This window comes from Vulpes lagopus, chromosome X, assembly GCF_018345385.1.
Source record: "Vulpes lagopus strain Blue_001 chromosome X, ASM1834538v1, whole genome shotgun sequence".
NCBI lineage: Eukaryota > Metazoa > Chordata > Mammalia > Carnivora > Canidae > Vulpes > Vulpes lagopus.
The window spans coordinates 59,573,222-59,597,643 of NC_054848.1; the positions used below are offsets into that span (position 1 = coordinate 59,573,222).

Sequence of the window (24,422 nt, forward strand, 5' to 3'; positions counted from 1 at the left end):
CTAATTCTCTCTGTGATAATGAATAATAATTTAGTCTAGCTATGACTCTCAATTAAACAAAATGAAATCCTCTCCACTCACATGTATAACAGGATGTTATAAGAATAGCAGAATTAGATGAAACACCCAATTCTGTGGAAATACATCTTATGTCAATTAAGTGTAGTATTTATTTCTCAATTATAAACACAACAGTTCATACATTAATTACTTTCTTATGGTTAGAAAGAAAGCCTTTCCAGAGATGCATGTATGCAATGTGCATGTGCAGGCATGTGCACACACACTCTCATTTATATTCTTTAAAAAATGTCTTAACTGTCAGGGAGTTTTATCAAGTCAGTCCTTATTATCCAAAAATTTCAAATAAACCTGACATGAACTATTTTACCATTTATCTTTAGGAGATACTCATCTTAGGAAACTTCACTTCCAAAACATTTGAATGTATTCTCCCCACCAATTTCAGATTTTAAGATCTATCTTCTCCAGTCAAACATGATTGCCTTATTAAGGTCAGATTATGGTAAAAGCTCAGCTTCTGTCCATGCAATAACTTTCATTTTGATCCACAATCAACTAAAATGCCAACAAGTCAGAGGAAAAGTGCATGTGACTTTGTTTTGATTCATTAAAGAATTTTGGACCCTTTTCCTAAAACACTAGCTCCCTCCTAACATCAAACCAAAAAACCATTCAGATCATTTCTACTAGCCACAGATGCTCCTTTCTTTTCAAATAATTTTTTTAAAAATTTAAGGAAACAATGCTAATTTCCTATTATAAACCTAGAGATAACTAATGGTATTATCTGTCATATATTTCTCCACACATTTACACTTTACACTTACATTCAAACATGCTTTTACATAAAAATGGGATTGTACTATAGTTTTTTTTAAAGGTTTATTTATTTATTTATTCATGAGAAACACACACACACAGAGAGAGAGGCAGAGACACAGGCAGAGGGAGAAGCAGGCTCCATGCAAGGAGCCTGATGTGGGACTCGATCCCAGGTCTCCAGGATCACACCCTGGGCTGCAGGCGGCGCTAAACCGCTGCGCCACCGGGGCTGCCCTGTACTATAGTTTTGAAACTACTTTTCTGAATTAATATCTTTTCATTGACATTATTCTTTTTAAAAGATTTTATTTATCTATTCATGAGAGACAGAGAGAGAAAGACAGGCAGAGACACAGGCAGAGGGAGAAGCAGGCTCCACGCAGGGAGCCTGACGTGGGACTCGATCCCGGGACTCCAGGATCATGCCCTGGGTCGAAGGCAGGTGCTAAACCATTGAGCCACTCAGGGATTCCCTCATTGACATTATTTTACATCAAATACAAATCATCATTTTTAATGGCTGCAAGGTGCTTATAAATTATATAGATATACCTTATAATCTATTTAATTATTCTCCTACTTAAGGGTTTATTAATATTTAGGCCACTTCCAATTCTTCATTATTACTAAATCTGCAACAAAATAGGTTAACGGACAAATTTTAGTGTATTTCAGTGTATGTTTAGTGTATTTACACATAGTTGATATTACTATGCTGATAATACTCAAGGACTTAAATAAGTATGTTTACCACAATCTTCATTTTAACAAAGAAAAGACACTACATGTGTTAAGCTAACTGACTTTTACAGGAACAAAATTCATTTACATAGTTCAGAAACAGGAGATCAAAAATCTTTCTTTCCTCTAGAGTGCTGTGTAAGACACAAATAACAGAAAGAAGATACAGAATTTCTAATATAAATTCTTTCTACATTTTTCCCTTTGTAAATTAACTGTAGCATTGTTAATACAAGAAAACAGATGATTAGATTAAGACAGCAAAAAAAAAAATGTGTATCAGGATTCTCAGAATATTTCTTTGGGAAAAACAGTTTGCAAAGTCTACAGCAAATCATATAATAAAGAAAAATTTCATCCCAATATACAACACAATCGGTGGAGAGGCTTTTTGTTTCTTCTCTTTGAAGCATGCATTTATTAGTTGCTATAGCAACACTATTATTGAAAACAATACTGGAACAGAATCTACAATCACTAGGCCAACAGTCGTGAAAATGAGGTTTAAATTATATCCAAATGTGTACCTTTTCTTTGTCTAAACTTTACTTTTCCTTCAATAAGTGAAAAAGCTTACAAGCTGAGAAAAAGCATGGTAGCTAACAGCTATGTTAGTTTAAGCTTTAAAAATGACTAGTTTAATTAATAAAACAAAATTAATGATAAATTAAATGTTTAAGTTAATTTATTTAGAAGTTTAAAGTATTTGGCAAGCTGACAGAAATTCCTATCTAATCAATCCTGAAATACAACCTTGAAAATAAAATTTTTAAAAACAATCAAGTCTTTGCCTGAGGGTGGGGGTGGGGGTTTGCCATGTTTCAAAATATTTTGCTTGCCATCACTTTGAATTTGGGTTCTGTAATATCTGGAAATAAAACGCCACTGGAATACTTAAGTGCCACAGGACTCATTCAAAAAGCTATGAAAAACTCCTTTTATTACTTCAATAAGTCTAGATTTTTAGTAAAGAAACTTAATATTCCTTGTAAAAAAAAAAAAGAAAAAAAAGCTTCTACTTTTGGGACACCTGGGGGGTTCAGCAGTTTAGCACCTGCCTTCGGCCCAGGACATGTTTCTGGAGTCCCAGGATTAAGTCCCCCATTGGGCTTCCTGCATGGAACCTGCTTCTCCCTCTGCCTGTGTCTCTGTCTCTCTCTTTCTCTGTGTCTCTCATGAATAAATAAATAAAATCTTACAAAAAAAGTTTCTACTTTCAAATTTGAAGCCTGTTTTTCCCCAAACTACACTGGAAAAAAAAGCAACATATTTGATAAGTAACCAGAGAGATACTGAATAAAGTTCACATAAACCTCATATCATATTTTTAGGTCAAAAGCACCTAACTTTTGTCAAAGAGCATTCAAAATATATCCAGATTCCCAAATTACAGGTATAAATAAGATAGTGACAACCACAGAACTTGTCAGTTTCAAGGAAGGAAAAAGCAGGCCTGCCACTCTGACTTTGGTGGAACTTAAGAGCCAAAGTCTCCTTTGGTAAGAATGTTCTCAAAGAACTAGATAGTATATTTAGCATTTAACCTTTAAAAACTGGTTATCCATTATAATTTGTACATAAGCCACATGCCATTCACTATGAGGTAAACAGTGTCAATGAAGACTGTATATGACTGCAGTGATTTTCTAGAGGTTGTAGCTTTCCAAGTAGAGCTTGAATTAGAACTTGATTCTCACGCTATACAATGTGGAGTTCATATTACCTTTTTATTTCATAAATACTGTTAACATCCCCTAACTCAACTATAGGTATGTATAGCATATAAAAAAGGATATAGATAGAAGACATATGAAATAGGAATGAAAACAAATATTTAGCAGTTCAAATTACATCTTAAAGAAAGAAAACGTTAAAAGAAGAAAGGTAAAATAATAATATACAAATAAGGTCACCTTCACCTAGTGATTCTTATATTGACCAAATCTCTCATGCAATTATATTTTTTTATGGGTCCAAAATAATGAGTATGATGTAAAAATCTTGGTCATGAAAACATCAGTAACTGAAGAGACAGAAGGAGGCATTCACCTACTTAATCCCCCCCTAAAAGTATCGCAGCTTAATTTTCCACTACTCCTAGAATGTCACATGACATATTTGAATGAGCCAACCTAACCAAACGAGTAACATACTTTAGGATATTAATATACAGATCCTGTGGTACTTAAGTACCTTATGTTGAAATTCAGAATCAATGATCATTCCAACATGTTAGTTATATCCTTCTGAACTCCTCTAAATGAAAATGAAAAAAATGAAAGGACATATAGCCTTGCTTTCCAGGTATCTCTCTACAACAGATAATTTCATGACAAGATTGCCTGAAATATAAACACCAATATAATTTTGCTGGAATCAACTGATTTGATAAAAAGACCTGTGAGATCTGTGTCAGCCTTTTTAATTTCAGAGGAAAATTTAATGGTAAGACTTAAATTAATATGTTTATTGTAAACTGGGAGACTTTATGTATAGTGGTTAAGACCACAGGCTCTACCTCAATGTCCTTTGACAGATGAATGGATAAAGAAGATGTGGTGTATGTATATATACACACACCAATATTACTCAGCCATTAGAAACAATGAATACCCACCATTTGCTTCGACGTGGATGGAACTGGAGGGTATTATGCTGAGTGAAAAGAGTCAACTGGAGAAGGACAATGATCATATGGTTTCACTCATAGGGCAATATAAGAAATAGTGAAAGGGATTATAAGGGAAAGGAGGGAAAATGAGTGGGAAAAATTAGAGAGGGTGAAAAAACATGAGAGACTCCTAACTCTGGGAAATGAACATAGTGGAAGGGGAGGTGGGTCGGGGGATGGGGTAACTGGGTGACCGGCACTGAGGAGGGCACTTGTTGGGATGAGCACTGGCTGTTATACTATATGTTGGCAAATTGAACTTCAATTAAAAAAAAAAAAGACCACAGGCTCTAGAGTCCTGCTATCCAATAGAACTCTGGGCAATGATGGCAACGATCTGTCTGTGCTGTCCAATGGGAGCTACACGTGACCTCAGAGCACCTGGAATGTTACTAGTGCAACTGAGGAACTAAATACATGCAAATGCAAATGTAGCTGGCTCTTGTATTGGACAGTGCAGATCTATAGTCTTACTGAGTTTAAGTCCTAGTTCTAACACTTACTGGCCCCTAGGTCCTTGAGCAAGTTTTATCTCTGAATCTGTCTCCTAGTCTGTAAAATGGGCCTAATAAGTATCTATTTCACAAGATCTACTGTGGAGATTAAATATTACATATGAAGTGCTTAAGCAGAGTGCCAGGTTTACCGATGACATTTGCACTGCTAAATCTGACGGTCAATTCTCAGACCTGATCCTACTGATCCACTAGCAACATCTGAAAGAATTTAATCTTTCTCTTCACCAAAGTATTTTCTTCTCTTGGTCAGCTAACTGGAACAATTCTACTGATGTTTTTTACTATTTTCTCTTACTTCCAATACCTTTTCTAGAGGTCTAAAGCAGACCTCTCACTTTAAAAAACAAAAAATGTTATTACTGTACAGAGAGGTTTTACACTTTAACTAAGTTAAAGTTAATTTGATAGGACAAATTATTAGATATCACAATTGTCCTAGAAAATCCTAGATACAGGACTGTCCTAGAAGGACCAATAAGTTATCTGTTCTGTGAATGTATATATGTTAAAAAAAAATTAGCTGATGCTTAAAGGATACCTCTCATTGCCTAAAATGACAGCATGGTAAGCTGGAGCAATTTATTTATGTGAAGGTCAAGTAAATTTGTTGCTCTTATTTTACCAGAGACTAAGGTACAGAGAGAGAGCAAGTGATTTACCAGTAAATTTTTTTATGTTTATATATAGGGCCTTATTTGACTTTTGTTTCTTTCTCTTTTTGAATTCTAACTTTACCTTTTAATAGTTCGGTGATTTCCTGGAACCAATTCCCTTAATGCAAAGGGATAATACCATTGATAACTTATGGGGCTATTGTAAGGAATAAATGAGATAGTATAAAAGAACATAGCACAAGTATTCAATATGTATCACTCCTTTTGCTTCACACTTTGCCTTATCCCATATTTAAAAAAAATATTAACCTCTTTTATTACATCACCTATAAACATTCTCGCCAAAATTAACCTGCCATGAATTTAATCAAGCCTTTAGGTCTAACTTCCAGTTTACAGACTATATAAAAGACGGAAGTTCAAACACATCATGAGGAAATAAATCCAGAATGGAGGGGAGATGATTGCACTAAATTAAAAGGAATATAACAAGATACAACAATCAAACATAGTGTGTGTACCTTAAACAGAACCTGATTTTTAAAAAAGATTTTATTTATTTATTCATGAGAGACAGAGAGAGAGGCAGAAACACAGGCAGAGAGAGAGAAGCAAGCTCCTTGCAAGGAGCCTGACGTGGGACCCAATCACGGGACCCCAGGATCACGCCCTGGGCCAAAGGCAGACACTCAACTGCTGAGCCACCCAGGCGTCCCTGGAATCTGACTTGAACATAGGAGCTATAAAAGACATTTTCAAGACAACTAGAGTAATTTGAATACAAGTATGGTAATAGATATTAGGAAATTAAGAAGTTATTAATTTTATGGTATAGTGATTATATAAGGAATCTATTTTTTGAAATATCTTTATATTTTAAAGACTTATACTGAAATAGTTACAAGTAAAATATAATCTTATAAATATATTTATACAAAATTTGGGACACCTGGGTGGCTCAGTTGGTTAAGCATCCAACTCCTGATTTCAACTCAGGTCATGATTTCAGGTTGTGAGTTCGAGCCCTGCATCAGGCTCTGCACTCAGCAAGGAGCCTGCTTAAGATTTTCTCTCTCTCCCTGTCCCTCTGCCCCTCCCCACACCCCACTCACATGAAGAAAGAAAGAAAGAAAGAAAGAAAGAAAGAAAGAAAGAAAGAAAGAAAGAAAGAAAGAAAGAAAGAAAGAAAGAAAGAAAGGAGGCAAATGTGGCAATTTTAACAATTACTAAATCTAGGTGATGGGCATGAGTATTCATTATATTTTTCTCATTTGGAAATTTTCAAACTAGGAAAAAAATTTTAAATTAACCATTTTTTCCTTATTTTATTTGCAATAATAGAGATTGACAACACTAGACAATGTGAGAGAATTCTGGGACAGTACAAAGTCTGAAAGATGGGACTTTTTCCTTTTTACCCCTAGTTAGCTGTATATTTTAGCCTATCAAAACAGTTTTCTATTTTTTTTCAAAACAGTTTTCTAAAGCTGGGATCTGAATTCAAGTCACATCTGTAGATTTTCTTTAAAGCTAAACTGAATACATAATTGCATGCTAACATTATTTTACGAAATTTACATGGAATACCTAATTTTCATAGTAACTCTATTAAGTACATACTATTATTATCACCATATAATTGATGAGATTTTTAAGATCATGAATCAGCATGGGCTGCTGGCTTTCTCCCACCACAATCAACCCACGGAAACTACAGAAAAGAAAAAGAAACATGAATTCCAGGAACTCACAGCAAACACACAGATATATACACACCCCATCCCTGCAGTGACAACAAACTGGTACCATATACCATTTGAAGCAGAGTTATTAACAAAATGTACTAATAATTCAAAATACGCATGAAAGTATACTCAAGGATATAAGCAAAGGTATCATGAATATGAAATTCAAACAAAAATTATCTAAAAAGAGCCAAAAATGAAATATTTGGGATAAAAAATAATCACTGAAATAAATAATTCAATGGATAATATAAAAAGCAGAAAACACATAGCTAAAAATTAACTTAGTGAGTTGGGAGATCAGAATGAGGCAAAAGAAAAGCTATAAGATATGGAAGCTAGAAGCAGAAGGGCAGGGACACCTGGGTGGCTCAGTAGTTGAGCACTGCCTTCGGCCCAAGGCATGATCCTAGACTCCTCGGATCAAGTCCCTCATCAGGCTCCCTGCATGGAGCCTGCTTCTCTCTCTGCCTATGTCTCTGTCTCTCTGTGTCTCTCATGAAAAAATAAAATTTAAAAATAAATAAAAGCAGAAGGGCAGGCATTTACTATTAAAAGTCTCAGAAGGAGATGAAAATAAAAACGAAGAGGATGAGATTTTTGAAGAATAACAACATAAATCAGAATTACAGATCAAGAAACTGAAGCACAAAGAAGTCAAATAATTTGATGGTCAAGATTCAAACCCAGGTGGTCTTTTCCAAGGGCTCCTGTTCTTAATGACTATGCTGTACCTGACTCAGGCCTAGAGATGAGTTCAGCATCCAAGATACTTGAGGAGGACTAGAATCAGCTTTGCTACTCTATGATTTTGTAGTAACTAAAGGATGAAATCTACATTCCTCAGTATTACACACCTTGATAGCACTGAAAATGCTTTTTCATAAAGTCACAGTAGGATCAGGATGTATGAGGATATGTTTCACTCATATGTGGAAATATAAGAAATAGTGAAAGGGACCATAAGGGAAAGGAGGGGAACTGAGTGGGAAAAATTAGAGAGGGAGACAAACCATGAGAGACTCCTAACCTTGGGAAACAAACAAAGGGTTGTGGAAGGGGAGGTGGGTGGGGGGATGGGGTAACTGGGTGACAGGCACTAAGGAGGACACTTGATGGCAGGAGTACTGGGTATTATACTATATGTTGGCAAATTGAATTTAAATTTAAAAAAAAGAAGTATAAGGATGTGAAGGAAAGGGGACACTTGTGCACTGTGGGTGGGAATGCAAATTGGTAAAACCACTATGGAAAATAGCATGGAGGTTCCTCAAAAAAATTGCAGATAAAACTAGCTTATGGGCTAGTAATTCCACTTGTGGGTATTAATCAGAAGGAAAGAAAAACACTCAAAAAGATACCTGAACCTCCACATTCATTGCAGCATCATTTACAATAGCCAAGACATGGAAACAACCTAGGTTTCCCCTGATGGATGAATGGATAAAGAAAATGTGGTACATATACACAAAAGAATATTATTTGGTCATAAAAAAAATAAGGAAATCCTGTCAATGCAATAACATGGAGGGACCTTGTGGGCATCATGCTAAGTGAAATAAGTCAGACTGAGAAAGTTTACAAATACCTATGTGGAATCTAAAAAGCTGAATTCATAGAAACAGAGTAGAGTGGTGGTTACCAGGAACTGAGGGTGTGTGTGAAATGGGAAGATGTTTGTCAAAGGATAAGATGAGTAAGTTCTGGTGATGTAATGTATAGCATGGCAACTGTAGTTAATAATACTGTAGTCTACATTTCAAAGTTGCTAAGAGAGTTGATCTTAAAAGTTTTTATTACAAGAAAAAAATTGTAACTGTGTGGTAATGTATGTTAACTAGACTTACTGTAGTGATCATTTAGCAATATATAAATATACTGAATCATTACGTTGTATACCTAAAACTATTACACATCAATTAAATCTCAATGAAAAAGAAAGCTGGAAATGAAAAAAAAATGGAGTTGAGGTCATATCAAAGGAGAGTGCTTCAGTTTACTTCTCCCACAAGTTTAATCACATAACAAATTAATGTCAGCATAGTAGAGTATAGCGGTTAAAAAGTATGAGGTCTGGGCAGCCTGGGTGGCTCAGTGGTTTAGCGCTGGCTTTGGTCCAGGTCGTGGTCCTGGAGACCCAGGATCAAGTCCCATGTCGGGCACCCTGCATGGAGCCTGCTTCTCCCTCTGCCTGTGTCTCTACCTCTCACTGTCATTCTCTCTGTGTCTCTCATGAATAAATAAATAACATTTTTTAAAAATGCTTTTAAAAAAAGGGTATGAGGTCTGGTTTATGACACTGAGATCAAATGCAGGTGCTGCCATTTCTCTGTTATAATTTTGTCATCTATAAGATAAAAACAAACTGTACAGGGTTTGTAAGATGGCTATAAGAATTAAATAATTCAATACTAGTAAAAGCCCTTTGTACAGTGCCTGGCATAAAAAGCACTCAATAAATGTTAGCTACTGTTTATTGTTATTCTTAATTCAAAGGTTTAGCTGATAATAACGATAAAGGCAAATCACACCACTACATACCTTGTACCCATAAAACCAGGGTGGACCTTGTTAAAAATATAGATTCCCAGGGCCCACTCCCAGAAACTGATTCAGTAGGTCTTACATAAAGCCAGGAATCTGAATTTTTATCAAGCCGCCAGGTGATTCTGATGCTATTCAGATGCTATTACTCTTAGTGTTAAGAACTACACACAAGAAAAAACACTATTTTAAAGGCATGTCAACCACTGCCTTACAATCATTGATGTGCAATTATAGGACAAAAATTCATTATTCAATTGTCACTTTTTTTGTATTTTTCTTTTTTTTTAATTGCCACATTTTTAATGAATACTTGCTATGTGCTAGGTATTATGCCAGGTGCTAGGAATATAGTGATGTAGATTCACTGACACAATCCTTACCCTAACAGGCCAGTAGTAGGAAGCTTATAATGTAGAAAAAACAGACATATCTTTTTTTTTAATAAATTTATTTTTTATTGGTGTTCAATTTGCTAACATATAGAATAACACCCAGTGCTCATCCCATCAAGTGCCCCCCTCAGTGCCTGTCACCCAGTCACCCCCCCCCCGCCCACCTCCCTTTCTACCACCCCTAGTTCGTTTCCCAGAGTTAGGAGTCTTACAAGAACAGACATATCTTTTAATTTGTCTACAAAACCAAAAAAGTTCTTGCCACTTTATTTAATCAGTAAGCATTTACTAAATACAGACCTGGTATTTTAAATTTCAGAATTTCCAGAATACTGAGTAGCAGATATTTTTAGTCATTCAAAAGGAGACATTTCCTGAAGGCTACCTTACATCCTCCCCAATGGAAGCTCGCATTGCATCCCCAACTATGCAAGTAAAGTGGCCTCATAGATGCTGATGTTTCCATTAGCAGTGATTTGCAAGGCATCTTGCCAGGGTTAGGGAGGCTGCTATTTAGGAGCATCATTGGCACCAAAGTCCCTTTAACCCAAATGTTTTCCCAAAAAATACTTGGTAACCCTGGCTCCTTAATTTCTGTATTATAAGGGGATATAATAAGATACAAAGCAGCAAAAAAGTATGGTCAGGGGCACCTGAGTGGCTTAGTTGGTTAAGTGTTTGCCTTCAGCTTAGTCATGATCTCAGGGTCCTGGGATCGAGGGGTCCTGCACTGGGCTCCCTGCTCAGCAGGGAGTCTGCTTCTCCCTCTGCTCTTCCCCCAACTTTTACAAACATGCTCTCCCTCCCTCCCTCTCCCTCTCATGTACTCTCAGTCTTTTTCTCTCAAATAAATAAATCTTTAAAATAAATAAATAAAACATGGTCTACTGTATAATGGTATATGGAGGGACACTAGAAAGCACTTCTTCACTTTAAAAAATTACTACAGAGGTATCAGCTGGTCATAACATAGACAATTCTTCTATAACTGTGTTATTTACGAAAGAATAAAAAATTACTACAGAGGTATCAGCTGGTCATAACAGACAATTCTTCTACAATTGTGTTATTTAAGAAAGAAAATTCTTGAATGTTAGAAAGGGTTGTAGTTCATGGTCAAATGCATGCTAATATCATTAAAAGTGATTATTAATATCTAGTATTATTCACTCTTGATTATAATTGATCTCTAGAAGAATTCAAGACTCAAACTGTCTCTTCTGCAGTCTAGCTGAGATTACGGTCTCTGGCTCTTAAATGTTTTTATTTTTAGTCTTTACTAATCTGCCATATGTCAAGCTTAATCTAAGGATCAGGACTTCATGACTCCTCTGAAATTCCAAAAATTTATGTCTATACTGGTTTCAGAGAAATGAACCCAGTATAATGCAGTATTAGCAACAATTATGGAAACAAAAATAGCACCTAACATTTGAGCACTTACTATGTGTTAGGCACGGGACTTTATGTGGATTATGTCCTCTGTGAGAAAGGTACTACTATCTCTTTATGTTCTTGAGGGAAGTGAGGTTTGGAAAGCTTATGTGGCTTGCCTAAGATTACATCCTAAAAAGGACAGTTGACGAGTGATATGGAAAAAGTAACAGGCTTAAACCATTTGCTCTTTTTATTTGGTATCAACCATCCGAAAAAACACTAAATAGGAGACTTTTATAACCTACAAAGAAATTGTAAAATTAAAACAATTTCTCTAGAATACATTATGATTTCTGGTGGTCTATGCTTATTCAGATGAATAATCATTTTTATGTCACTGGATAAAAAGAAACAATATTAGAACTTGTTTTATTAAATAATAAACATGTAACTTGTGATAAAAGAGGCAGAAAAGTAGGAAACAATAACAACAAACCTCATATAGGCTTCAATTATGAGCATGGCTCCTTCTAGGTCAACAAAAATTGTGTTTATGTGCCACCATGTGGTTAATATGCTAAAGGTTACTGACACGTGCCCTACAATTAAATAGGTCCTTTTAAACTTTTATTCCTAAAAGTAAATGTATGAAAGATCCCTAAATAGGCTGATCAGCAATTTTAGACTTCACATCAAATTATTTTAGTGAGCATATTTCTCTATAATGTTAAAAAAGACTAAGGTAAAACCATGTATTAACACTGTCCAATAACCTTTCTGTTCAACAAACTATGCTCTGAGATATTAAAACTTTAATAAAGGAATAAAGACAAAGGGAAAAATTATATACAAGATCAGGGTAGAGGAAGCAAATCTAAAGCCTCACTTTGGATACTTTAGTTTAAATCTCTCATTTTATTATCTCTGTAATTACCAACATGCAGCATACCTTTAAAAAGACATAGGCAGTATAGTGCTAGAAAAGGAAGTATAAAAAAACTTTTATACCAAAGTTACTGTCTTTTGTTTTCTTAATAAAGGGTATAGAGCTTAGGTTGCATACTCACTTAAGCATATTATGAAACATGACCCTGAACAAGATTTTCATCTCTGATATGTGTAATTCATAAGTTTACCAGAAAAGATACTTTCCCTACATAAACGTTTCTCTACATAAACGTTAACAGAAGCAAGTTATTACTTTAACAGTTAAAAAAATAATCAGTCAATAAATCTTTATCACTAGAAACTTATGTTAAACTTTAAGTTTAGATCATGTTAGAAGTTTCAAACTGGCTGAAAAACATTATTACCTTGAACAACTAAAGAGCTGTAACAACACTTTGTAGACATGATTCAGGGGACCCTAAAATCAATATATTTAAAAATGGGTTCACAGGTCTACAAGACTTACATTTCAAAAAAAGAAAAACAGCACCAACAACAGCAAGAAACCAATGAGGGGATTTAAAAATATAATTTCTGAGGTGGAGTGGGAAACAGAGCTAAGATAGCTAATTCAGTACAGAACTGAAAATACAAATTAAAGCTCCAATTCTCTTTTTGTCACATACCTGCTGTGACAGACAAATCACTCTTCATTTTAATTTTACTACCTGCGATAGTAAGTCTGACACTGCCTTTCAATGACATATGAATCATTAAGGAACAATGAAAGTTTAGTTAAATATCACTACAAAGGCTACTTGAATTTCAAAAAAAGGCCATATAAAAGTGCCAGCATTATATTATACACTATGAATGAAAGAAAAGGAACAAAGGATATAGTTCTTGCCTTTAAAGAGCTGCAAAGATAAAAACACAAGAAAAATTGTCAAGTGGTTAATAAATTAAGTCTGAGATATTAAATCTAACTTTAAAAAAATTTTAAAAAAATTTTTAAAAAGAAAGTAGAGAAGTAAAAGAAAGTAAACAACAGAAATACAGGAAGAGGAATCATATAATAATTAAGGAGGAAGTGGTAAGGTAGAAAAAATATAATCATCACATACCAAGTTGAAAATAAACATTCTCAGAACTATCAAAGGACAATGAAAATTATCTTAAAAAGGCATGCAGTTTAATTATTTAGATAAAAACAATTTGAAGGGGAAATGAAAATATATCATTTTTATCAGTCTTTCATCTTAAACATGATGTATAAAAAAGGAAGGCATTTGCAATTGTACTATAATAATAGGAACCAACTCTGAAATGTCTCTAATAAGAACAGGTTCAAATACCAAGAAATCTCTCACTATGAATATCAAAATATCCACTTGTACCTATTTCAGAGAGGACCAATTTTCAACTTATTAAAGGAAATCAAAACCAAACAGTAGTGGGCAAAGTTAAGTAAAATTGTAAATATAAGCCTAGGGAACAAAGTTAAATACATTTACTGAGTACTTACACTGTCCTTGGTACTTCTCTATCCCTACTGCTATCACCTTACTTCAGGCCTGCATTACTACCACTCTCATCTGGACTATAAAATGCTATTAAAAACAGCATCCTAAAAAGTATCTTTGCATCTACTTCCCTTTCTCCAATCAATCCTGAATACTGATACCCAAAGTGATTTTTCTAAAATGAAAAATTTGATTTTGGTTTTCTTAAAATCATTATAATTGATCCAACAGCCTGTAATACAATGTCTAAACTCTAATTTCTATGATCTGATTCCTGTCTCTCCAGTCTTTTCTCTTACCTCTTCTCCATGCCTACCCTTCCTTATTCTACCACTATCTTCTTTTACTCTTTTATTTTTAAACTACTTGAGGCTCCTAAAACTTGCCATGCTGTTTGATGCACGTTTCTTTTTCCTGCTCTTCCTCTTGAAGGGCCTTCACCTTTGGCCCTTATAGCAATGCAAACAGCTACTCACTTCCATTTTCAACATCAGTTTAAGTTTTCCTAATGTCAACTCCCCATCTCCAACTTTTCCAAGGAAGAGCTAAATATTCCTTCCTTAATGTCTGTACTGATTTATATTATAGGACCCTTAACTTTAATTCTATTTACTTGCTTACAGTACACTGATTAGACTCCTTAGGATTAAGAACCTAGTCTTTATTTATTCATGACACACACACACACACACACAGAGAGAGAGAGAGAGAGAGGCAGAGACACAGGCAGAGGGAGAAGCCGAGAGAGAGAGAGAGAGAGAGAGAGAGAGAGAGAGAGAGAGAGAGAGGCAGAGACACAGGCAGAGGGAGAAGTAGGCTCCATGCAGGGAGCCCAATGCGGGACTTGATCCCGGGACCCCAGGATCACGCCCTGGGCTGAAGGCAGGCGCTAAACCACTGAGCCACCTAGGGATCCCAAGAACCTAGTCTTATTTACCAATGTATCTGTAGTAACAAGCATAGTGATTGGTACTTTGCAGGTACCTGAAAAGTTTTTAATCAATGAATGGGTAAATAAGCTTCATTATTTAGGTAAATTTTTTCACTGCCTATCTATTGAAATCTACAATCTATCATCAGTTATTGAGTTCTCTCATTTATTTTCTTGAAGCGTTTGATTAACTCCATAATCATCACCTATTATATGTAGGTCCTCATCCTGCATTTTACTACCAAGCTAATTTGCTAAAAGCCCACATTTATCATATAACAGGTCCGTTTATGAACTTATAGTGGATACTATTTTATTTTTTAAGATTTTATTTATTTTTTTGAGAGAGAGACAGAGAGAGAGAGAGAGAGAGAGAGAGAGAGAGAGAGAGAGAGAGCACGCAAGCCAGAGGAGCAGTAGGGGAAGAGGGAGAAGCAGGCTCTCCACGGAGCAGGGAGCAGGGAGCCTGCCATTGGGCTTAATCCTAGACCAAAGCTTAACCAAAGGAGCTACCCAAGCGCCCCATGAATACTATTTTAAATCCAAATACCTCCATTTACCTTTTATGGCTCTCCATAAGCTGGCCTCACCTTACCCACAACTCACACATCCAATTTTAACTTTTTATCTGGTCAATTTATCATACCTTGAGTCTGGTACATAAATCATCATCTTTCTCTTTGCCCAAATTGTTTCATCCTACATTCAAACCTCGTTCTTTCCTAATCCAACCAAATACTAACCACCCATTTTATTGGCCAGTGTGGTTTTTTCCACTAAAACTATACCTGAATGCTCCATCTTCCATTTTTTAACCATATAGTATATGGCAAACACATTCAGTACCAGTTACATCAGCAATTCCTTCTTTTTCTTAAAGAACGTTACTTTTCTCTCCCCAAATAGAGTATCACCTCTTTCAGGTAAATCTCATACAATATCCTTTGTATTTCCTTTTAGATCCCTGACAGTTCTTAGTTACTGTGATAGTTAGAAAGGCACCAGTACTGAATAAGTTATGGGAATAAAAAGCAGACAGTAAGGGAAAAAAAAAGAACTAACATTCTCCCTTTAAATTAAATCTTTAAAAAAAATTAAATCTTATGTTGCAGCCCAATGCATGAAAGAGATAAAAGGAGAAGGACTCTGATTGAAACAGGATGTGGTGTTTGGAGTGCTGCCTGTCTGACCTTTCACTACTCACTTGGCCACATGGTAGCCTTGGAGTACCTCTGCTAATTACTGGAGGCTCCCTGGAATACAATTTGAAAACTGTTAAGTTCAAGTTCTAGCTCTAACCCTTATTGGTCATGTACACTTTGGTAGTCACAAACTCTCTAAACTTCAGTTTCCTAAGGTAAATGAATATGAAGGAGAAAGTCCTGTGTAAACTTTAAAGTTTTCTATAAATTTGAGGACTTTACCACATCACAAGCCATGAGCTAAACTGGCTATAGTATACAATCTCAACAGTTACATCACACAATGGTATTAACTGTGAAGGCATTCTATATTTTAAAACCCAGTTTTATTTAAAATAAAATAAAGCATCCTAAAGCCATTCAATTCTAGGAATCCTAGGTCCTCTGCCTTGTTTCTTATACTTGACCTTAACTTTCTAATCTCTATTTGGGGAGCAATAAAGTACATAATGATTGGGGCACCTGGTTGTGTATCTGCCATTGGTTCAGGTCGTGATCCCGGGGGTCCTGGGATTGAGTCCTGCATCAGGCTCCCTAGAGGCAGCCTGCTTCTCCCTCTGCCTATGTCTCTGCTGTCTCTCTCTCTCTCTCAAGAATGAATGAATAACATCTTTAAAAAAAAAAGTACATAATGATTAAGAGTACATGCTTTTAAGTTGGGCAGACTTGGTTTGAAGGCCAGCTTCACCACTAAGTAGGTGGGTAAATTTGGCTAAGTTACATAACCTCTTCAAACCTTAATTTCCTCATCTTAAAAATGAAAACAACATTACCAGCTTTTCAGTTGCTGCTAGATTAAGGAAGATAATCTCAACAAACTGTTCAGCACACAGTATAAAACCCAGTAATAAATCACTAAAAGTCAACTATTATTTTCCTTTTGGGAAGAGTTGTGGGACAGTTGAAGCACTTTGTGTTAATGTAGCATTCATTACACAGGATGAAAGGAAAGGAAAGGAAAGGAATATTTCCTTTTCCTTTTTGTTCTTGGGCAAAGAATTATAGCACCAAAAGCAAAATATAGTAAGTAAAGTCTATAAATGAAAATGCATGACACCTTTAACAACTCAGAGTGCCAAGTTATAAAACAGATGTTTTTTCCCAGACATCGTATAACATTAAATAGCATTTCTTTCCTGCTGGATTTTTAAAAACTTCTTTAAAGCACAATGCCTTGTTCTTAGTATACCTTCACAGTACACCTCAAAGTCAGCAAATAAATGTTTACCAAATTAAACAAGTATTCCTAAAATCAGAAATTATTCCCTTTTAAAGTGGAATATTTGCTTCCTATCAGAGATATTACTGTGATGTATTTCTTATAAAAGTTGAAGCTTAAAATTAAGAATAATTTTAGGAAATATGCTAATTAGATAAAAATCATTCTCAAATTGAAAAGGGAAACTTCAATATCTTTAAAATTATAAACATAAACATATGTGCAAGTCCTTAAAAGAATACTTCTTACACCAGAATTAAGTTAACTAATAAGAAAGCTGCTGGGGTATAAGAATTAAACAAATCAAGGCAAATGAACACTATGCAGTTGCTTTTTAAAAAGCAGAAGTACATGTACCAATATGGAAAGATGTTTAAGAAACACCTAGGTGAAAAGAACAAGTTGCAGAAGAGTACATATTGTATGATTCCATTTGTGTTTCTGTGTTTTTAAAGGTATACAAACAAATTCACATACAGAAAATTTTCCAAAGACTATTCAAGATCCCACTCACATTCTATAATGATATAAGTAAGAAAGCCAAATCACCATCAATTTAGTATTTCGTAACTTTAAAATGAAATGGTACTCTTTAAAGAAGTGTTTTAAATGTAACATAAAAACAGTAGATTTAAACTCCCATGTGGACCTAGGTCATTATAAAAGGGATCTGATAGAGGTTGTCACAAAAAACTCTTTTCTAGGTGCTTTATCAGTAAACTTTAAATGGAAGAATAGTTTACTGATTAGAAAAAAAATTTAATATAGAAAAAAGACATTTTAAAAAAATTCCAAACGTTTAATGTTCATATTACTTTGACAATGTACATTAAAAGTTAACTGGAGAAATCACTGATTTATATTAGCATTAGATAGTTATTTATTACAATTACCTTTTGCTTTAATTAAATGTATCCAATCATATGAAGAACTAAGATATATGAGGTTTTGGGTTTTTGTTTTGTTTTGTTTTTAAACAAATGACTAAAGTGACTTTGGTAGAATAACACCATAACCTGGTAGCTACTTTCCCAATTCTCTTAACAGCTACAAGGAATATTAAGTGCTTGAATTTGCAGCCAACACAACGGGGAAAGCAACCCCCCAACAATTCCCCCTAAAATGGCCTTTTAGATTAAGTAAAACAGGTTTAAATATATTTAGATCATTATTTTAGACCAGAGAATATATGGCTTTCTCTATGTTCAAAAGGGTCAAAATGATATGTACTATCATAATAAATTTCTATACTAATCTAACTAATGTCTTTTTAAAAATTTTATTTACTTATTCATGAGAGACAGAGGGAGGGGGGAGACACAGGCAGAGGGAGAAGCAGGCTCCATGCAGGGAGCCTGATGTGGGACTTGATCCCAGGTCTCTAGGATCGCGCCCTGGGCTAAAGGTGGCACTAAACCGCTGAGCCACCCGGGCTGCCCAATAATGTCTTTTTTAAAGTCCAAGAACAATTGGCCAGAAGACAGATGTAGATACTACTTCTGGCTCTGCCACTTATTAGCTGGAAACTATGAGCGAGTCAGAATATCTCTGACCCTAGGTTTCCCCACTTACATAAAATATGAGGGCTTGACAAGATTACTTCTAAGCATCCTTTTCCAAGTGTGAAAGTCTTACTTGCTTTATGACAGTGAAAAATATCAAGTAAGAGACACTTTTTTTGCTGATTCTTAACTGCTATATGACAGCAAAAAATGTTAAGGAATTTCATATAGAAATATTAAAATTATGTATGCACTCTACTGGAGATTATTAAAAGAGAAACATACTGTTTCCTTTAAGGTTTCTACTCAGAAACTTTTCTACAAGGCTGAACTTTTTACTGGTATAGAATATGTATTTCAGATTACACTATCTTTTTGTGGTGTTATGTGGAGAACTGACCAAGCACTCTCTGATTTAAATATGATTTTGTTCTCTTTGGAAAATTCTGAAATTGAGCCTTAGCCAAATGACTAACTTTTACTGTAATAGTAAAATATCTTTGGTCCATGGTAGGTTTTGTTTGAGCTAATAATCTAAAGATGTTTACCTTTGGCAGCATGGGAGTATCCCTCTTCTTCTTTTTCTCTGAATTAGGGTCATCTAATAAGTCTGGCTCAAAAGTATAAAGTTCAGTAAGCTCATTCATGGTAAAATGACGCTCAACTTGCTGCTGATCAACAACTCGAAAAGATAGTGACTGCTTAGTTACTTGCCGATCATAAATCTTATCTTCCATGGTGCCCTTTGTAAAAAGAAGGAACAATATACAAATAAATAAATTTTGTACACATGAAACTTAAGGAGAAATTATTGGTTAATACAAAACAGCAAAACTTCATAGTAATACATTGCCATAAAGCAAGTTTTATTAACAATGCTGCTTAATTCATGAGAGATTTCATCTGTTCACTATAGTTTACCTTGACAAAAAAGAAAACTACATTACTGATAATCATTCTTTATTACCTGACCAATATGCATTCAGGTCTTGCTTTATATATTTCTGTACTTAATAGAAGAGTAGTCACCAAGGTGAACAGAAATAAAGAAGTGCATGGAATAAGATTTTAGAGGGTTATAAAAATAATAATTCAAGAGAGCAGTTTAATTCCTTCTCAGTGGAACATAATAAACTCTCAATAATCATTATAAATAGTCTTTCTATCAAGTCTTATTTTCTAGAATTCCAGGACAGAAAATTAACAAATACAATGCTCTATCTATAAAGAGCTTTTAGCTTAAATGATAGGAAGGGGGTTACACTACAGCTTGCCAATTATATTAAGTACTAAAGAAGATCAAATGAGCAAGGATCGATCCACCAATAAAATTCAGTTTCTGGTTCAAAAGCCCAGAGTTGGAGGCAGGTGAAAAGAATAGCATGTATTCCCAAAACAGATGTACCAGCAAAAATTCAACTTGATTCTATAAATCTGTATTACCTTATATTGCATCCATCTCTTTTATCTCATTTTTCTTAAATTTCAATTTGTTTTTTTTTTTCTTTTTTTTTTTAAAAGAGTGGAGGATAATGAAATTTGGAATACTATGCCCCTCCTTCCTGGTCTGCTATGAGAAGGCGAAATAGAACCACATAATCATAGAACCAGAGTTCGAGGTATCTCAGAGATCATCTTTTTTTTTTTTTTTTTAATTCTATTTATCCATGATAGTCATACAGAGAGAAAGAGAGAGAGGCAGAGACACAGGCAGACGGAGAAGCAGGCTCCATGCACCGGGAGCCCGACGCGGGACCCGATCCCGGGTCTCCAGGATCGCGCCCTGGGCCAAAGGCAGGCGCCAAACCGCTGCGCCACCCAGGGATCCCTCAATTTGTTTTTTAACATCTAAGTTTATATTTAAAGGAAATTAATATTCCTTTCTATAAAGTATTAAACATTTTTTGTAATGATTCTTTGTAATGATTTTTTGTTATTATAAGTTAACCGTTTCTTCCTATTTACCCATATTCTTCAAATTAAGAGAGTATCTGGTAGGGACTAAAAACAATTATCATTTGACCTTTACATCTATAAGCAAATTAGATTAACTTACTTGCTTTTCTATGTATACTAAGTAAAGAACTATAAACGTTTAACTTTCCTGAACAAGCAAAAAAATTCCAAAACTGTTTACCCATGCAAATCCATCCCAATCTAGGAACGTTGACATTATAGACATGGATGAAGTACAAAACAGAAAATCATGAGAAGCCAAAATTGACTTCCACTAATTTATGTATAGGTTAGGGTTGTTGTTTTCAATTTCATTTGCTTCTCTATAATGCATGTATGTTTGGCCTCCAAAAATATTACCAGTTTCACCCAAACTTTCACTACAAAAAAAGAATGTAAATTGTAAACCCACCTGAGCTAAGAACCTATATACATACACAGGTTTAGTTTGTCCAAAGCGATAAACTCTGAATATACTCTGGATGTCATAAGATGGATTCCAAGAAGCATCAAATATAATCACTCGATTAGCAGCTACCAGATTAATTCCAAGAGATCCTGCTTTGGTGGAAATGATAAACAATCGTCCTCTGAAAATAAAAACATGCATAAATGCTTTAGTAATAAGTGCTTCACAGATATTTTAATTATGATATGACCTTTTATTCCAAAGGCAGTTTTTTGAACAATCAGGAATTCAAAGAATTCTTTTCTCACTGACTGAAGAAAACAAGACATGTCTAAGGAGTCAGGTTGATAATTTACATGTGCAGGAAGAATCTTATTGCTGGAAAATGAGAGTCTGATTTAGGAATAAACATACATATGGAAAGTACATGTTTACAAGGTATTCATAGATTCTGAGTAAATGTAGAAAATCAATGTATAACTCAAAAGTCCATACTCTGTACAGTACTGTTATGAGCAAGCACTAAGTACATCAAAATGAAGGACAATACCCAAGGGCTTAAGTGTATTAGTGGTGAATGATAGGCAATTATAGTATAGTGTAAAAAACATAGGGAGAGAAGTTAGATAGATGCAAGTTACTAAAGTAGCTAAAATCCAATAAAAAAGACAGAGGGCTTCAAGAAGGATGTGTTCAAAAAAGAAAAAAAGACCAAAAACTGTAAGATACCTAGGAATAAACCCAAACAAAGCAGTAAAAGATCTGTACTCTGAAACTATAGAACACTTATGAAAGAAATTGAAGAGGATACAAAGAAATGGATAAACATTTCATACTCATGGACTTGAAGAATATTATTAAAATGTCAATACTATGCAAAGCAATCTACATAGTTAATGAAATCCCTATCAAAATACGACCAGAATTCTTCACAAAGCTAAACAAACAATCCTAAAATTTGTATGGAACCACAAAAGACCCCAAATAGCCAAGGCAATCTTGGAAAAAAAAAAAAAGTAAAGCTAGAGGCATCATAATTCCAGACTTCAAGCTATATGACTAAGCTATAGTGATGAAGATAGTACGGCACTGGCACAAAAACAGACATAGATCATTGGAACAGAATAAAAAACCCAGAAGTGGACCCTCAACTCTATGGTCAACTGATCTTTGACAAAGCAGGAAAAGAATATCCAGTGGAAAAAAGTCTCTTCAACAAACAGTGCTGGGAAAACTGGACAGCCACATGTAGGAGAATCAAACTGGACCACTTTCTTACACCAAACACAAAATAAAATCAAAATGGATCAAAGACCTAAATGTGACAGGAATCCATCAAAATCCTAGAGGAGAACACAGGCAGCAACCTCCTTGACAACGGCCACAGCAACTCCTTACTAGACATGTCTCCTGAGGCAAGGGAAACAAAAGCAAACATGACCTACTGGGATTTCATCAAGATACAAATCTGCACAGTGAAAGAAACAATCAACAAAACTAAAAGGCAGCTTACAGAATCGAGGATATTTGCATATCAGATAAAGGGTTAGTATCTAAAATCTATAAAGAAGTTAACAAACTCAATACCCAAAACATAAATAATCTAGTTAAGAAATAGGCAGAAGACATGAATACACATTTTTCCAAAGAAGACATACAAATGGCTAACAGATACATGAAAAGATGCTCAACATACTATACTCATCATCAGGGAAATATAAATGAAAACCACAATGAGATACTATCTCATATCAGTCAAAATAGCTAGAATTAACAACAAAGGAAACGACAGATGTTGGCAAACATGCATAGAAAGGGGAACCCTCTTACACAATGCAAAACTGATGCAGCCACTCTGGAAAACAGTATTGAAGTTCCCCATAAAGTAAAAAATAAAACTACCTTATGACCTAGCAATTACACTATTAGGTATTTAGCCAAAGGATATAACAATACTGTTTCAAAGTGGCACATGTACCCCCAATGTTTATAGCAGGAATGTCCACAATAGCCAAACTAAGGAAAGAGCCCAGATGTCCACGGACTGATGAATGGATAAAGAAGATGTGGTAGGCACATATACACACACACACAAGAATATTACTCAGCCACCAAAAAGAAAGAAATCTTGCCATTTACAATGATATATATGGAATTAGAGTGTATTATGCTAAGCGAAATAAGTCAGAGAAAGACAAATACCAAATGATTTCATTCATGTGTACAACTTAAGAAACAAAGCAGATAAACATAAAGGGAAGGGAAAAAAGAGAAGGAGGCAAACTGTAAGAGACTCTTAACTATACAGAACAAAGTGAGGATTGCTGGAGGGGACATGGGTGGGGGAAGGGTTAAATGGGAGATGGGTATCAAGGAGGGTAATTGTGATGAGCACTGGATATTATATATAAGTGATTAATTACTAAATTCTACTCCTGAAACCAATATTACACTATATATTAACAAACTAGAATTTAAATAAAAACCTCAAAGAATAAAAAATAAATATAAAAAAAAGAAAAACTGATAGATTACCTTCTGTGTTAGAACACAAGAATTTATATATCTGAGAATTTGGGAATGAATTAGTTGATAGGTTCACAGAAAACTAAGCAAATATTTAAAAAGAAACCATTACCTGAAGAAAAAAAAAGAAACCATTACCTGAACAAAAATAAACATGTGCATAAAAAAGAGAAAAGTAATCACAGTACTGTAAATGGCTTACATGTGATTATTTACATAGTCAAAATTGTCCAAATTGATTTTGACAATATTATAAAAAATATGTTGAGAAAATAAGGAAAAGTGTGTGTGTACATGTGGGTAAATTCCCACCTTAGATTTTAGAAAGGATATATGAAAGTAAATACCAGAAAAATTGCCAAGAGTTGAAACCAGTTACCTGCAGTAAGTCAAGCCATCACGTGTGGGAAGGTGATGGTCAACGGACTGGTTGTGATCTCAAGCTTTACAGAACGTTTTTTTAAGAATATGTAAATATATTACTTTGATGTAAACAAAACTTTAATTTAGAAAGATTTTATGTAACATTTTTTGAAAATAAAAAAAAAGAAAATATAAACAAATTTAAAGAAAAAAACTACTCAGTTCCAATCCCCAGAAACAACCTCCATTCAAATTATGGTGTATTTCCTAAGGTTTCTTTTTTCTTTTTCTTTTTTTTATTCACAGACACACAGAGAGAAAGAGAGAGGCAGAGACACATGCAAAGGGAGAAGCAGGCTCCATGCAGGAAGCCCAACGTGAGACTCGATCCTGGGTCTCCAGGATCACACCCTGGGCTGCAGGCGGTGCTAAACCACTGTGCCACCGGGGCT

General features: G+C 34.8%; 1 protein-coding gene across 5 annotated transcripts in view; it reads right to left on the reverse strand.

Moving 5' to 3' along the window:
- ATRX (ATRX chromatin remodeler) overlaps positions 1-24,422 on the reverse strand; it is a 336,264-nt gene that overhangs the window by 15,711 nt on the left and 296,131 nt on the right. For all 5 annotated transcript variants that reach the window (XM_041740565.1, XM_041740564.1, XM_041740562.1 and 2 more), the window contains 2 exons: positions 21,085-21,262; positions 19,265-19,459 (listed from right to left, as the gene is read on the reverse strand). In XM_041740565.1, the coding sequence (XP_041596499.1) occupies positions 19,265-19,459; positions 21,085-21,262 (373 nt within the window). The remainder of the gene's footprint in view (positions 1-19,264; positions 19,460-21,084; positions 21,263-24,422) is intronic.